This window comes from Sabethes cyaneus, chromosome 2 (assembly GCF_943734655.1).
Source record: "Sabethes cyaneus chromosome 2, idSabCyanKW18_F2, whole genome shotgun sequence".
NCBI lineage: Eukaryota > Metazoa > Arthropoda > Insecta > Diptera > Culicidae > Sabethes > Sabethes cyaneus.
Genome location: NC_071354.1, coordinates 213,163,385 through 213,181,244, shown reverse-complemented (window position 1 = coordinate 213,181,244; position 17,860 = coordinate 213,163,385). Strand labels below are relative to the sequence as shown.

At 41.0% G+C, this 17,860-nt stretch overlaps 1 protein-coding gene across 1 annotated transcript in view; it reads left to right on the top strand.

The window, feature by feature from the left end:
* LOC128736617 (serine-rich adhesin for platelets) overlaps window positions 1–15,089 on the top strand; it is a 181,006-nt gene extending 165,917 nt beyond the window's left edge. The window contains exons 11-13 of the mRNA XM_053831105.1: window positions 1,652–2,431; window positions 3,896–6,465; window positions 13,018–15,089. Coding sequence (XP_053687080.1) covers window positions 1,652–2,431; window positions 3,896–6,465; window positions 13,018–13,257 — 3,590 coding nt within the window. The 3' untranslated portion in view covers window positions 13,258–15,089. The remainder of the gene's footprint in view (window positions 1–1,651; window positions 2,432–3,895; window positions 6,466–13,017) is intronic.
* Window positions 15,090–17,860: the final 2,771 nt, after the last annotated feature.

Genomic DNA, 17,860 nt, shown 5'->3' with positions numbered 1-17,860 from the left:
ATTAGGCACACGGAAGGAACAATTTAATTGAGGTTTTTTTAATTTCAATGACTATGCGCGCACCCTTGGAGAAACTGTACCACGCAAGAAATGTTTTATTGTTGTAGGCCGTCGGAGGTCGTTTTATTTGCTCACCAGCGCGGTTACTTTTGACTTGCCATGAATTGACCGGGATTTAATCCTCTGGGTCCCGGCTAGTTACTAAACTCGTTAAATGGAGGGTCGTTACAATGCGTCGTTAGGATCATAATATGAAACAGACTGCAGAATTTGATATTCTTGTTTTGGTTGGCTGTTAGCCTATTAATATTAAAACATATTTTGTGATCTTTCCAATACTTCGACTCAATTTTTTTCTTCTTCAGGGATTGCTACAATATGTCACATGTTATGTTTGTCACAAACTAATGAAAAACAAACATTTTGTACAAACCTATCATGTAACATATTGTAGCAATCCCCGAAGATGATTAATAATACAGAGTCGAAACGTTGGAAAGATTAAAAAATCTGTTTTATTTTAATAGATTGTCAGTCAATAAAAACGAGAAGATCGGAATGTAATTATATAATTTATTTTAAACGTCCGTTTAATTTTGAATTGTTATTCACAATAGTACCTAAATATTTGAGAATAAAACAATTATTAGGATGTTTAACAACACCAAATGTCAGAAAACACCATCGTTTGCAACAAAGAGTAATGCGCCCATCACTCAGTCATATTTTAGACAAGAAAAATGTGTACAAACATGCCCGAGATAGTGCCCAGACACAATGGGTGAGGTCACTAACCATAAAATATAGGTACTCTGTTATTTTTCTACTTTCAATTCTTAGCTTACTTCTCGGCTTATGGGCCGTTAAAATATCATAAGCGGTAAAAATATAAAATAGACTTATCAGAATATGATACCTTTACGGCATCACAGCAGAAAATGCATTTCACAAACAAACAAATGGATGAATGTGCCACTTTTATTGACGCCACTTGATGTTTACGGCAAAAATAAACATTCCAAATATTTTAAAAATTTTATCATATACCTAGGTAATTGTACTCGAAAACAACGACCTGCGCGGTTTACTCATCGAGGTTCATTAAACACTCCATAAAACATTATGGCAGAGATAAAGAGAGCAACTGTGCGTCAAAGAAAAATCCTTTCCGGTTCACCAAACACGATTTATAGCCTGTAGCCGCACAGCTTGCATTGCTTTAGCTTTAGTTTTGTCTTTCACAAAGACCCCTTTCAGTTTCGATGGTTTCGATAGACAACTATCGGGCGACCGTGTTTACGGTGGCATGAAATTACAAGATTCGAGTTTATCAACAAAGACTGAAACTGACAATCACCAGCGAGCGATTACGGTAGTAAATGAACCAAACTAGGAAAAAAAACAACATGCTTTCAAATATCGCAAAACATTAAAAGTGTACATCCAGTGTAATGCCTCTAACGGTCGCGTATTATGTTCTGCACTTTCTATTATGCGTACTACCTGCCTATTGATAGGGGTTTATAATTTTCCAGCTATTTGCTCAGCAGTTAAAAATTTATGTTTCTTTCTTGTTTACAAACACCATACACAAAGCATTATCGATCGACCGACAATAACCGGTATCTTTTTCCGGATGTTTTTTTTTCAGAACTCTCGGATGCCACCAACTTCACGGTGGCTGGTCGAATGGCCGCCGCCAAAGCACCCAAGTTGCCGTTCATCAAATCCGACACTAAGCAGTCGCCGCCGATGAGCGTGTTCCGCAGTGTCAACCCGCCACAGCTGGGCCTCGCCAAGAGCCCATCGATGATGGTATCTTCGGTGAGCACCTCCTCAATGCTTTACGGTCCTTCGGCTATCCCGAACGGACCATCGCCACCGGCTACGGGTCCCGTAGCAGCACTGGCCGCCGTGGGCCAGCAACTATCTAGTCAACTCAGTCAACAAAGAACCGGAGGTATGGGAGTGGACAGTTTAATGAAGCGTAGCATTAGCGTGCCCGGTGTGCCGTCGTGTGCCACCGGGGTAGCCGGTGGGGATCTGAAGTCCCATGCTGCCGGCGGTTCCAAGGTTTCAATCCCAAAGCTGGACGACGAAAGCTTTGGCAACTTTTTCACCAAAGTCGAGAAAACCGTATCAGCTACTAGCACCATTAGCAGCAGAAGCAGCTTCGCTACCATCAACACCAACAGCAGCCATAGTAGTAGTTCCGGGGCGGAGGTTGTCATCGGAGATTTCGACACGCTTAAGGTCGACAGCCAGCAGCGGCTGACGCAGAAGAAGGTCGTACAGGGCCCGAAACGGCGCGGGGCAATGTCGAAGAACCCCCTCAAGAAGCTAGCGGCCCGGGACGATCTGCAGACGGAGTACACCGAGATCAAAACAGGTATCGCCGACAAAGAGTTGAAGAGACTCAAACTAGAATCAAGTAAGTGTGTGTTGTAACAATTTTTTTCGCCCTCGCTCAGAGCACTCCTTCTCCTCCTCTTCCTGCTGAGGCTGCTGATACTGCTGCTGCTGCTCATCCTTCCCACCACCCACCACTCTAATGTGTGATATTCGCCTGTTATCTGTTTTTGCTCCTTTCCGGACGGCTGCTGTCTCGGAAACGATGACGGCGAAAGTACTTTTGCGCACGGTCGGCGGCGTTAATCACTTTCTAGTAAGCGTACGCAATGGTATCCATACCCCGCCGCGTATGAATGCTTAATTTTGGAATGCATTAACTATCTGTGGTATCTGAGTGATAAATAAATTTTATTGGGTAGATGCATCTCGAATTTCCAAAACAATGCTTATAGGGTTTCCTTTTATTTAATGATCTTTCAGATATATGTTATGTATATTTATGTATACATACAGAAAATTTCATGCCAATCCCTTAAATATTCACGAAGCTACATGTACAGTTGTAACGAGAATTCATAGCGATCGGTTTTCTGGGTGTTAAAATTTTTATTTCGCTTATTTTTCCGATCAAAAACAATTACAGTTTGGCCCAAAGGAGCTAATTTCTTTATCGTGTTTCAACTGAAAATATCAAATGTGGTTGAATACAGAAGTTTTATGTACTAAACCATTCTGAAACTTTATTGATTCGGAAATTAATAAATCTTATCATTTTATGTATCGAATACCAGTTTTGAAGTTTTCATTTTTCCAAGAGCGTTTCATTACCTAAAAGAAAAAGAAATGGAATGAACTGGTGATTAATTGTGCTCTGTTTTGCATTGCATTGCACTTTAAACACGCGAAATGTTTCCAGATAGATGGACCATATTTATTATTTAGTAGTCCACGTGCGTCGCCTCACGTCTTATTGAGAGTGAATCGGCGGTACCCAACCTATTCTATAATTTCGGCGAAAAACATTTTTTCATTGTTATAGCTTCACTATAACGGAGATAACCGAAATGTATGACCAAAACGCCCAAATGTACCTCTAACGTTAGGTAAATTCAATGAGATGCAACTACGTTATTGATGCTGGTCTTGACTACAATCTAGCATGATTGGTTTGAGTCTTCGCTTAATGCGATTCTTACCACAAAAACAAGGCGTCCTACCAGGAGCCTGGATAAGGTTATAGACGAAATAGGACGCTTATAGTATTAGATTAACATGTACAACCACCGACGACGCGCAAAACTCCACCTCACCCGTTTCCCCGGCACCTTTCCTTTCCGCAGCTCAACGCCCACAACCATCATACATACACATATAATATCTAACAGCACTTGTCTAACTTTTCCCAACTTTTCGTCTGCGTCCCGGAACCCCACTCCGGAACGTGTGTTTTGGTTGGTTCTTTCTTTTTCTTCCCTCTCTATCTCTCTCTCACGCAAATCTCCCTCGCAAATCTGTGTCTTCGAATAACAACAACAACCCGCAGTCGCCAAGACTAGCAATCTGGCCATTGAAGCGCTTGCTGGCTTAGCTTCCGTGGAGGATTTCAAGTCGGTCGCACTAAAATCTAGCACCCTTCCGCTGAACCAGAGCTTTGTGCCGTACCGTGCGCTGATGTTGCTGCAGGTGAAGGGCCGGCGGCATGTGCAGACGCGGCTAGTGGAACCGGCGGCACGGTCCATCAACCGAGGCGATTGTTTCGTGCTTGTCACTCCGGATCGGCTGTTCGCGTTCCTTGGTCAGTATGCGAACGTTATCGAGCGTTCCCGAGCGAAGGAGATCTGTGACGTGATCGTACGCGATAAGGATCTGGGATGTGGAGCGGCTGCCGCGACGGTAATCAGCGACGGTAAATTTTGCAACGAACGACAGCTGAGAGAATTCTGGAAGCTGCTAGGCCGCGGACAGGAAGACGAGAAAGCGGACGTGTGCGATGCAGGTCACGCCGACGAAGATGAGCTGATCGAAAGCTGTCTGATGGAAACGAACAAAGTGTACGAGTTTGACGACGATATGCTGGTACCGTGGGAAGAATACTGGGGTGCTGCACCGAGGATTGCAATGCTCGATCCGAAGAAAATTCTCGTGTTTGATTTTGGCAGTGAGCTGTACATTTGGAACGGCAAGAATGCAAACGGGGAAGCGAAGAGGGCAGCAATCAAGCTGGCTCAGGAAATGTTTACACAAGAATATAGCTTCGACATGTGTCAGTTGAATCCGATGAATTTTACGGAATTGTCCGGTGACCGGCAGAGAGATGTTAGACGCGTTTTGAAGGTTGGAACGGTACGTCCGGAATGGTGCCTAATTGCCAAAGTTACACAACACATGGAGACGGTTCTGTTTCGGCAGAAGTTCATAGATTGGCCAGACATTACGGTGCAGTTGAAGGACGATGGGTATCAACTGGGGGAAAATCCCAGCTTGGAAATTAAACCAGTGGATGGGAAAAGGTTATTTGAAGGAGAACCTTATGTGGAACCGAATTTGATACTAGAGAACACGAATTTAGGCAGAGGTAACTTTTATTACGACACCGACTCGATGCGCCATTATGATGTACTTACAATTTCGGTGACCCAGTGGGAGATCGACGAATACGAATACAAGGAAATTCGGGGCAGCTCCTGTGGACATTTTTACGCTGACGAAAGCTACACCGTGCGCTGGATGTATCAGGTGAGTGTTACCGTCAGAGAACTCAGTGGAAAGGTCTCCAATAGAAGCACGGTCGTAGGCCGCGATCGTTGTGCCTATTTCTGCTGGCACGGTTTGGATGCTCCAGCCAATGAAAAGGGAGCTGCTGCCCTGCTTACTGTCGAACTGGACAAAGAAAAAGGGGCTCAGGTTAGAGTTTCACAAGGTCAAGAATCGTCTGCCTTCATTCGATTGTTCAAAATCATGTTCATACACAAGAGTAAGAAAGCCCCCCGAAATGTCTGGCGTTTGTACATTATCACCGGTAACTATCCGGAGGAAACGGTGTGCACTGAAGTGACTTGCAACGCACGGCAGCTTCGTTCGCGTACCACAATGGTACTTGTACATGGCGAGAAAGGACGCGTGATTTTATGGAACGGTTGCAAAGCACTACCTCACACACGAGAGGTTGGACAGAATGTACTGAACGCAATCATCCAAAACAGATTCAGTGAATTATTTGATGAAACTCTTGCCACGATCAGCTCAGCCACTCTGGAGGAAGGTCAAGAAACGCATGAATTTTTTGAAGCCATTGATGGAAGCCAAACTCGTCATCAGTACCATTCGTTGGTTGGTTCTAACCAGGACTTCCGCTTTACTCCTAGAATGTTCAACCTAACCAGTATCAATAATGGTAATTTCGAAGCTACCGAGTTGCAGTACAATCTACGTTCTCAGGATTTAGCATCGCCTTACCCGTTCCGGCAGGAAGAACTGTACAACGTCCGTCAGCCGACGATCTTTATGATTGACAACGGTCACATACTTTGGTTGTGGCAAGGCTGGTGGCCGACAGAGGATGGCACAGGAAGCGACAGCGGTAGCAACAGTGGCAGCGAGAATCACAGCAGCTTCGACAGTAACCGTTCGGGTGAGAACCGTTGGCAAACCGAACGGAGAGTGGCCATGGAAACTGCCGTTGCCTATTGGAATGCAAAACACTGCAGCGCTCCCAAACAGTTAATCCTTGACGAAATTGCGGCTTGCAATGGTAACGAAAATGGTGGTGGCACCACAACCGAACAGTTACCGGACGAGAACGGAAATGGAGCTATCGATGAAGTGGACGAAACATCGACGATAAACACTGCCAACAAGAAAGCAGCCAACGGCGTCGAGGCAAACGACGACGACGACGACTGTGATAGCGAACGGCTAACAACGACGTTGCGTAACGGCGGTGCTGCTGCGAACAATGGTGCTCCCGGTGGACAAAAGCAGCAACTACAGCAGTCGCAGCCGACCGACGGCATCAACGGGTATGTGGTTTGGGCCGGGCTGGAGCCGCTGGAATTTATCGCCATGTTTCCGGACTGGGAACAGCGAGACGATGTCGCCGAGATTAATGTGCAGGTAGGGAAGATGGATCATTATGCAAAAAGGTGTTGGGTATTCTACTAGTTTGTAAGTTTGTTTGGGCTCTTGAACACACTGTATTGTGCTGATGGAAGGTCACAACACACTCCGAACTCATGCACGAGATTCCGGTACTTTAGTGGCATTTTGGGGTAGATTTCTGATTATTTTCTTATAAACTGTCCCAGAAAGTATGAACACCAAGCTTTTCAGTAAAAATCAAGCAAAAATGTTGGAAATTTTACTTTATACTGTTCAAATAAGAGTAAAACAACAGTTCAGTGTTATCAATTTCTGCTATCTATCGATGGTATGCAAGCTGGCGCGATTTGTTGGGAACATTCTTCATGAAGTTCAGCATCACATCAGAACAGACTTCTTAGTGAAAAGTTTTGATACTTTTTCCAGGCCTAGTAAAATTGTTGGACGGTTTCTTCTGGAGAGACATGTTTCCTAAGATGCCGTCCATAAAGATGTCTATGCTCGGAACTCTTCAATTGGTTAAGTTAGGGGAATTCCAAAGCATTTGGAAACGAATATTACATCTTTGAAGATATGCCATTCTACCGTTGATTTCACGCAATGGCAAGACGCTAAGTCTGACTAGAAGACAACAGTATTCTGGGTAGACGTTGGTTTTGTAAATACTCCTTGACGTACATTTAACTTTTTACCAATTTTTTCAACTTGAATAGATGTTTCAGACGTTTAATAATTGCCCTTCTCGAATCGAAAGGTTTTATAGTCGAATAATCCATTATTATGCACTTCAATTTTGCAGCAAGCATCGTATCGTACAACTTTCGCAGTCTGGGTCAAAGCGATACTTATTGTTTTGAGGTTCGTTTTCTTATAGGTATCGCAGATTCAAGCGTTCTTTTGTGCGATAAACATTTGGTTTCAAACGTGTCAACCTTTTCGGCCGTATCCCGTACTAAAACCTTCTTTTGCTCAAACGTCTTCATTTTGTGATAACCTAAACGATAGCTGGCAGGACCTTTTTTACGCGTTTGATTTATTTTCAAAAGAATTATCTTCAATAAACTTCCTTTCTCATTTACAGCTTTCATTTTCTTTAATTTTCTTAGTGACTAGCGAGGTTCTGTGTACCATTTCTGCCCAATATTGTTCTGTTTAAAGCTCACGCTTCGTAAATCGTGTGTAACATAGTTAACACATGTGGATGGCAAGACATGTTTTTGGAAGCCAAAGGATAGTCTACGTATGTGATTACATTCATAAGTTTTATTTCTACATTCATTCGTCCATTTAGAGGTTATTGCAATGGGGTGGACACTTTTGGGAAAGAAAAGGTTTTTTTTGTCCTTAGTACTCTCAGCAATTTGCCATCCTTAGGAGCCATTTCGTAACCTTGAAGTTCGACTGGCGTGCTACTTGTTGGTTTTGTGCGGCTCCCTATGTTTATTCTTAAAATACTGGTTCATAAATTATCTGGTCTGATGTTTGGTTAAACTGATCTTAAGGCCTTCTTCACTAGTCAAAGAAGTATCGATCCCCTTCGCTAAGTGCCAGAGGCAGAGAGAGCGTTGATTCATCTATTTTTTCAAGCGTACTGTTTATTTAAGTTTCTAACCTCTGTCATAAACTTCGCTGACTGCTTTTGAAGGATGTTGCAGTTTGATCTTAAGATTTCTCTTTGGAGCTCTATAGTTGGTCTAGCTCTTTGTTCCACCAAGACTTCAGAAAGTTCGCTTTTTTCTTTTTAATCACAAAGGTAGTATCCCTAACATCTTCATCAAGAATGTCAATCATCTCTTGGATATCGTAAATATATTGTGGTCTTATGCTATTCATTTATTACACCTCACCTGCAACCCTGAAACGAAGAACCGCACAGTTGGTGGTGGGCATTTAAGGGGTGGTGGCTTAGGACTGCTTCGTCTCTTAACTTTTCAAATAGGCACTGTAGGTCATCACACACATTTGTCGTAAAAACTTTGGTTGGTGGTACATAAGCTGAGAAGCAACTTAATTTTTACTAAATGCGCACCTACAGGTTGCATTTTAACTGCTGTTGCTTCGACTGCTCCAACTTGGCAGGCTAAATTCCTCGAATATTACATCTTATTAATTAAAATACCAGCTCCACCGTAACCTTCTTTTTGATACCAGCTTATAAGCTTTCATATTGAACTACTAGGCTTGTTTTATCCAGATTTCCTGCAGGAGGGCTATGTCTGTGCCATTTTTAACCTGTGTCGAACAAAGCTCCTCTCTTTTCTTTGTTGGGCGTGAACTCGTGAATGTTGTTCTGTAAGATATTAAAGTCATTATTCGCAATTTTCAAGTTTATGTTCTATTCTGCTGCTTGTAGGTATTGTTACGTGCGTGTCGACAAACTCGTTTAACTCAGAGAACACGTCAATTAGCAGAAGATCTACTTCGATTTCTGTTCGTGGAGCATTTAATTTTATTTTTAGATTGTCTCGAATGCTTATTATCGGTTTCAGCCACGATCTGTCCTGGAAGTATTTTTGGATGTCCGTTTTTGGCTGAGCAATCATGAGCTCGAAGTCCGCAAATCTGTGTCGATTGGTTAGAAAAACAGGCGCTTGGTCCTTATTTCAGTTCTTTTCGTTGTAAATAACTCGCTCTTCTTGTCCTTTTGGCATTTTGTAAGTTTCTCTGATTATATTATTATTGGTCTCTACATTTCTTCTGTTGCTTGGGCTACCGAGGCCGCTGGGCAAGCCCAATATTGGCATTGCTTCCTCCTCTTGAAGCAGAGCATATGTGTTTGGTGTTTTGTAATATAGAAAGTTGAAAAATTGACATATCAAAACATGGCTACGTAAAAATTTAGATAGTTCATTTTTACATGCTGGAAAAAAATTTCAGCCAAATCGGAGCACTAGATTCTGAGACACACGTACCGCCTGCTGTGAAAAATCATGCTATCGAGAAAAACGCGTTTAAAATTTCGCACAGCGATGCACTTCTTTTGAGGTGACCCCACAGTTTTTGCCGTAACTTTTCAAGGAGATCAGATATCAAAAAATCCTTTTGGCATGATATTTCTGCTGGTATCAGCTACTCGTAAATGCAAAAAAGTAAAAAAAAATCGAATTTCCAGAATAGGGTCTCCCTTAAATATGTGCACCGTTCCTCTTTACTTAAGCTAGGGGCTCCGCTAAACAAATCAAGCTCTAATAAGAACTAATTATTACTGAATTCGAACTCGACTTCTCCTCCCAGGCCATGCGAATCGCAGATATTTGTGAACCTCTAAACCACAGCGGACTAGATAAAAAGGAGACTCCACAATCCCCTATTTCAAACTCTACTAACACTGGCGAGTTGAGCTATTTTTAAACACAAATTGTACCCCTTCCTCCATCTATTATAGTCAAACCACTAAATGAGAAGTTTTAATCCAACTCGTTTTACTAACGGGACGACGACAGGATCTAATCTTGATTCGACGCATTGTGTTCCTGTCTACAGTTGGTGCATCTTGTTTGAATGGTGCACTCTTCTTTTATATTTTCGTGGTGTTGTTCACAGTTGTCACGTTTGAGTTTTCCTCTACAGGTAACGTTTTTATATCCAAACTTCCAGCAATTCGCACGCTGTTTAACAGGGAAAATACAAATTTCTGTTTTGAAATTGGAATAAAAAATTTTAAACATTCTTAGGACGTCTTTCCCTTCCCCCCGGTTATCTTAAGGTTAGCTGTGTGCTCCTTTTGGTTCCGCTTTTTATCCTTTCCACACATTTGATTTCGAACTCTGAGAACATGTTTCGAATTCCCGGAACGAAGCATATAATTTCCTTTTGGAAGACAGGGGTAAAAATTTTGATCAATCAAAATTGTTTGAGATAATTGTGAGTGATGTAATACTGTCCCGAACTAAAAACTATATATCCACTGCTTAACACGGCTTTATGCCTGGTCGATCCGTCTGTACTAATCTGTTAGAGTTTACCTCGACGTGTATTTTGCAAATGGAAGAGAAAAAACAGGTTGATGTCATCTATACCAACCTGAAAGCGGCATTTGATCGGATTGACCGTGTAATACTTTTGCGGAAACTCCAACGACTTGGTGCATCCCAGAAAATGATTGATTGGCTTCACTCATATCTTAGCGATACAGTACTACGTGTGAAACTAGGATCCATTACTTCGTCAGTGTTTAGCAACAAATCAACAAAGGAGTTCCTCAAGGTTGCAAGTTGGATCCTTTGCTTTTCTCATTGTTCTTCAATGATGTTGCGGTTCTGCTAGAACACGACTGCACGCTAGTTTACGCCGATGACCTGCAATTATTTGCTACGATAGGTAATGAAGACAATTGGCGCCGTTTGCAAGATTTGATCAATCTGTTTACTGAATGGTGCAGACTGAATTGGCTTATTATAAGCATAGCAAAGTGTAAAGTTATGAGCTTTTATCGGATTAAAAATCCAATTTGCTTCAGTTATACTATCGACGACATTGAACTTCGCAGAGTGGATCAACTTAACGACCTGGGTGCCTTACTGGACACTAAATTGACGTTCAATTTACACCGCGAATCTGTCATTTCCAAGGCGACTCGACAACTGGGATTTATTGCTAAGATTGGACGTAACTTTAGAGATGTTCACTGCCTGAAATCATTACATTGCGCTTTAGTTCGTCCGCTACTGGAGAACTGTAATTTGGTTTGGTTCCCAAGTTATCTTACTTGGAACCTACGGCTTGAACGTGTGCAACGAAGGTTTATACGGCTGGCTTTACGACATCTACCATGACGGCATCCTGATAACCTGCCACCTGCCAATTTATAGTCAGATGAACTACTCAAATAAATAAATAACAAATATGCATTCTTGACAAATTTACACTCGCGGCTTTTCGTAACACAAAATGGCCAAATTCCAATTCAGCACTTCTGATATTATTTTTCTACGAATTCAAATTTTGGACATCAAATTGGATTAGGTTTACGCCGATCCTAAGGAATCTTGTTGGGACCTTTTTTCTGGCATACTTCCCAAGCACAGATATCAAATTAGTCAAAGTCAATTATTATCAAACCAAAGTCTGAACGTCGTAAAGAATATTTCTCGGGTACTTTTTCATTTCGACGTATCTGCAAATGAGAGATTCTCTTCGGGTCTCCTCTCTTCCGCTTTAACGGCGATACTAATGCATTGAAAAGAAAATTTTCAAAACATTTAGTTAACTAGTGACTCCGGCAACCGATTCATGCAAAGCTGATGTGTCAAAATGCATTAGTATCGCCGTAAACAGCGGAAGAGAGGAGACACGAAGAGAATCTCTCATTTGCAGATACGTCGAAATGAAAAAGTACCCGAAATTTGACCTGTTGGAACGAGGGGGCTTCGTTGTTCAAAATCTTTCAAATTTCCGTGACGGTCGCATTTTTTGATTTTTTGGAATGACACCCTATCTCAAACCTTAACGTAAGACGCATCAGTTTTTCGTCAAAATAACACTTCCTACGATTTTTGCTAACTCCTAACACGGAATGCGAAGTAAATCCAGAAAATGACCGGATAACACGACTACTTGTTCGAATCTGCTACATATTTTTATAGACACATGAATTTTTTAAGCAACTTAACTTCGTCTAAATGTAAACAACAAGACGCAGCCAACTGAATGCACGATCAAATTTTTTCTACACTCTTAAATGAGTTTACATATAAATGGATTCAATAGAGCTAAAATTTGGTTAAAACTACTCAAAATGCTCTTAAAGCGTACCAACTCAGATTCTGAGTAGTTTTTTAACCTAAAGGTAGTAGGAGCACAAAACTGGGTTTTTTGTTACATTGAATTGATCGATTTAGTTTTCTACTCAAAATCAGAGTTTGTGCACTTCAGAGACATTTTTGCTAGTTTTAACCAAGTTTAAGCTAATTCACACCTATTTACAGGTAAACCCATTTAAGACTGTTGAAAGCGAATGGCGTCAAATTTATTTCACTGTAGTTTTTGGGACAGTCAAACGAATCGACAGATTTTGGTTTTTAGATGTTTATCTTAAATCGAAGAACGGTATCAGTGAGCTTAGTTAGCGTAAATATTTTCTCATTAAAGAAACTTCAATAAGCTTTTTCCATCATGTTCAAGAGCCCATACACACAATAGCAATTAAGTGTCGACGACGACAACCGCGACGACGAGAACTCCTATAATAACAAAGTAAACAAATAAGGTCAGTATCACATCATCGTGTTTTTGGTGCTGTTGAATGGCACTTGAATGTATAACTAACTGTAAATTTATTTGTCAAACTCGGTGTGATTTCGCGCAAATCTGATCATCGCTTTCCCTGCCGCGTGCGTGCGCGCAAAATGAAGCTTACAGCCGTTGTGATATTGTTGTTTCTAATAGCCAAATAATCAAATCAATCCTTTGTTGTAAACGAATTCCTCAAGTGAAACCACTGTTGTTTGATTACTCAGTTATGAAGAGGTTTTCTCTAACCACTCGGGTATACTTCTTAAAGCCAGGTTTAAGCATCTAATTTCTTCATCCTGAACGTTTCATTCCTATTCTCGTATATCTCACCAGGATGGCCGTAAAACCGCCCCGCAGCCGATCGCCACCAGCCTGTCGCTGCTGTCCCGAAAGGAGTACCCCCTGGCGGTGCTACTGGAGCGACCGCTTCCCGAAGGCGTCGACCCAACCAAGCTGGAGCTGTATCTTCACGAGCAGGACTACCAGGAAGCGCTCGGTCTGTCGAAGACCGATTTCGACCAGCTGCCCGCCTGGAAGCAAACCAAGCTCAAAAAGGAGCGTGGTTTGTTCTAGAAAACACCACCAACACCCTTCGAATAAATTCTTTACCAACAGGAACCAGAAACCGAGGTGCACAGTCTGATGTTGTGCTTAAAGATTTTAACCATCACTGTTCTTTTTTTTTGTTCTGCCTTTTGTTTTATATGTTTGTCTGAGTCTTCCCTGGCTTCCGCGGGCAGGTGAGCAGGAGTGTCAGACATGATCAATTTTTTGGTTCGATCAAGTTTATTTTTTTTATTTTGTAGTTGCTTATTTTTGTTATTAACTTTTTTTTATATTTCGTTTTTATTAATCGTGGCTTTCGGCTAGATTTATACTTCGATGTTGTGCTAGTGTTTTAAATTGATGGAAGTGCGCCAAGGGCGCCCCCTCGATGGATTGCTGTCCATTGAGTTTCGAAATTATGTACACGAAAATATAAAAACGATTCTAAAACAAACTGAGATTTCCCTTAATTTCAAATTAGATTTCATTCAGCTGCTCTGATTAATTTTAAATTAAAAGAAAGTTCTGACTGCAATTTACCTACGTTAGCTGGACATAATTATAGAAACAAGCTGGAGTGTGTGAAACCAATGCAAGTTAGAGAACGCTTTACCTTATAATTATTATCTCAATAAACCTCAAGCGCAGACGATTTCATTCTGACAGCAGCACGCAAACAAAATATATATTTTCTCGCCATAAATACAAAACTTCAAACAAGAGTGTAAAAATGTAATTGTAGTAATTTTAGTCTTGTGTATATTCTGTAGTTGCTTAACATATTGGATTATCAAGGTGTTTTTGTTTGTTAATGTGTAAAGCAGCAACCTTCCCAGCTATGTATTTGTGTAGATTTTGTTTTGTTTTTTCAATAATAAATTATTCGATGCAAGCAAGCAAAGAAAAAAAAACAAGCCAACCCCTTCTCTCTTGCAGTGATAGTTACGTAAGGAAGTATGTTTTATTAGTAAACGAAGTTAGCTTTTAGTATGCGATTGAGCAACTCCCAACTACGAACAGAAAGAAGCCTGTACTTAAGAGATAAGAGAAAAACAGCAAAGAACTGACATTTGTGGCACCGAGAATTGTGACACACAATTGTGGAGAAGACATTTTATAAAAGCTCTTTTTATGCGAAAACAAAACATGTGTGCCGTAGCCGATGTGAGGAAATAAATACAAACAAACAGCAACAGGCATTAGCAACTCTGTGTTCCATTATAAAACGAACATTACGATTAGCCCACGAAAAATTCCCATCATTAAATACGATTGGCATTGGTATTTGCAAAATGCTACTGGAAAATCGCATATATGTGAATAAAACACACATTTACTTCGCAGCCAGAATGGTATACACAATTTTTTCTAGGATAAAACAAAAAAACAAAAACGCAATAAACACAATCACTAATACAGCCTCATCTACTAGTGTAAAAGATTACTACTCATAATCAACTTCTACCATTGAAAAATATACACATATAAAAAAAAATCAGAATACAACAATGAAAACTTCTTAAAAGAATACACAGCAAAACCGACAGAAAAAGTGTGATCGACGATCGGGTTGAGTGTCCAATGTTTGTTGCAAGGTACTCATTTGATTTCCCAAAAGCATACCTACATCAGCAAGCTGATTGATAACGAAAATAATGTCCACCGTCATTTGAAAACAATAGATAGCAAACATACATACATACACACGAACACACAACACACACCGAAATATGTCAACCAGTTTTGTATATGTTTCTTCGAACAAAAGTAACACAAGCGAATTTGACAAGCAGCTGATTTGAACTGCAACAGTATGTGGAAAATATCACATTGAAGAAAGAAAGAAAAAAACTTTTTACCAACAAAAGCATTGACTGTTTTTTTTTTCTGCGAAAGAAAGGTCACTAATGGGAAACAGAATGTGGTATCCTGATCGAGGTGAATTATGGTGATTTTATCCTGATCGGTGATCGAGGATAAAATGTGTAAAAGTATGCTTACACAAGATTGAATAAGTTGTCTGAAGCATGTAACAGGAACAGCATTGGGGCACTCAATTGCCGGTCAAGTGTGATATCCTCAGAGCCGGTAATTAGGCCGGCAAACCCGTGCGGTGGAACGCAGCCTCGCGCTCCAGGGGGGCCTCGCACTTGGTGGTGACTAGAGAAAAATGTTAAAAATTCTAGTGGACGATCCCTGCCTGTATACAACACAATTCGAAAGCAGACATTGAGGAAGCCTGCAAGTCGTAGGCGGAGCTTAATAGAGGCTTTTGCGCGTTTATAGTGGAAACAAGGCGCACAGAGGTTATATAAAGGGCGATATAATTGCTTAACAAGTGTTTTTCTGCCTCAAACGAAATAGGTTGTATAAGGGGACATAAACCACTAAAACTTTTAAAAATTCCATTATTTTTTTATTTCAGATTTTGATTCTGCAGTCTTTTCCGATTATTTTGATACTAATTTTGTAATGATCCGACCACGGGAAGTGGCCGAAAAACGATCATACACATAAGCATTCCAGTGCGGCGTGGAACAACCTCGACGGAATAAAACGCCGCTCCTGAAAAACCACGATTTTCACCTTTATGTACCTTTTTCTCAGAAACTACACAACGTATTGGAACAAACTTGTTTTGTTTTGTTGGTAGGAGCTTGGCAAAGACTTTTATAACTGTTGAGTTTTGTAAACGTTCTTCCTTTCATGTATTTGGTCTTCGACGCATTTATTTTTATTCCAATCCTCCTAGACTCTGCTTTAAATCTGGCGTAGGTCGCCTCCGCCATTCATCAAAGTTCCTGGCTACAAAGCCTAGGAGTTGGCTACCATTGGTGAAAACCGTGCCTCTCGTTTCGGTGCCCGCTCGTCGGATGACCCCTCGAGAGTGATGTTGAACAGCATGCAGGACAAGCCGTCACCTTGTCTCAACCCTCTCCGCGTTTCAAAGGGACTCGAAAGTGTCCTCGAGAAGCGCACGATACACGTCACTCGATCCAATGTAGCTCTAGTCAGTCGCGTTAGTTTATGGGACTCCCGACATTTCTGCAAGACCTGTCGGACGGTAGAAATATCGATGACAGCAGGCGTAACAGGATCTGGGAGAGTACCTTGTAGGCGACGTTTACCAGCGTTATGCTGCGATAGCTGCAGCAGTCGAGCCAATCACTCGTTTTGTAGATGGGACAAATCACTTCTTCCATTCATTCCTCTGCTAACTTCTCCTCTTCCCAATTCATGCATATAGCCCAGTGGAGAATCGTTGCTAGCGTTTCACGGCCATGCCAATAAAGCTTTGCCGGTAGACAGTCCTTACTTCTTGGAGATCAGGTGCCGGGCCATTACTGTCTTACATGGGCACTTCTAGGTTAACTTCCGTTGCGCCTCCTTCTGTCACGTCGCCATTGCGGTATTTATCGAATAACTGCTTCTATCTGTGGATGTGGGCCACCTCGCACTCGTTCGCGATTAGAATCCCTCTCGTCCCTAAATTTGTCAGGTTTCGGGATATATTTTCGGGAAAATATACACTGATTTTTTCCGGTTTTCAAATTCCAATGGTGAAAATTTCTGGAAAGGGCCTGGTCTGTTAGTGTAGTTGAAAAAACGGCCTTTTATCCTCAACATAACGGGTGACAACTAAAACTTTGGAATTTTTTTCTCATGCTGTCAAAAAATGACAAAGATACATGAAGAAGATCTGATTTACCGAAAATGAAGACTCATTACCCATTGTTGAAAAAAAAATTAATGTACATTTGAAAACGGTTCGTAATCGGCTGTTCGGCGAAGCTTCCGTGATGTACGAACAGGAGCCTTGTACGGCCGTCATGTCAACTTTACGAATGCATCTCTTGATTTTACCAATCAACTGTTTGCAATTGGTGGCTCTCCAGTTATTTTTGTACACCAAGGAACTCAAAATCCCGAAGAAATCTTCGATTGGGCGCATTGAGACTGATTTGTCGGGTCGTGGTTTTTGGGTACGAATGGGTATTCAGGAATGATTGTTTTTTTGGCGTAATGCGATGATCCGGTTAATTGTCCATCTGCATGATGTTTTTGTAGAAACCAGTGTTGCCACATATTCATCTGTACTGGAAGGCAAAAAAATCTTTTTCATCTGTACTTTTGCTTTCAAAAATCTGTACCACTAAGTTTATTTGTTGCATAGAAATACACATGTACAGATTTATTTCTATATAACAAATAAACTTAGTAGTACAGATTTTGTTACAGATTTTTGAAAGCAAAAGTACAGATGAAAAAGATTTTTTTGCCTTCTAGTACAGATGAATATGTGGCAACACTGATCAGAACCCTTCGTGGAATTTACATTATTAGAAAAGGAGAAGGATGTAGGATTGTAGTAATCATATAGAGATATACTGCCTATAAAAGCATAACTGTCCCATATGGAAAAACGTGAAGCGTGGGAAAATGAGATTGAAAGTGGCAGACTTATTTATATGTTGTGTGTCATTATACAAGAATTATGTTACTTTATTCGACAAAAGCACCACGTTACACTAGTAATTGAACTATCCACATAAATTTTGTGGTAAAATTTAACACCAATGCAATATTTTTTTCAAAATTTCGAAGATGGGACAGTTATGCTTTTATTTAC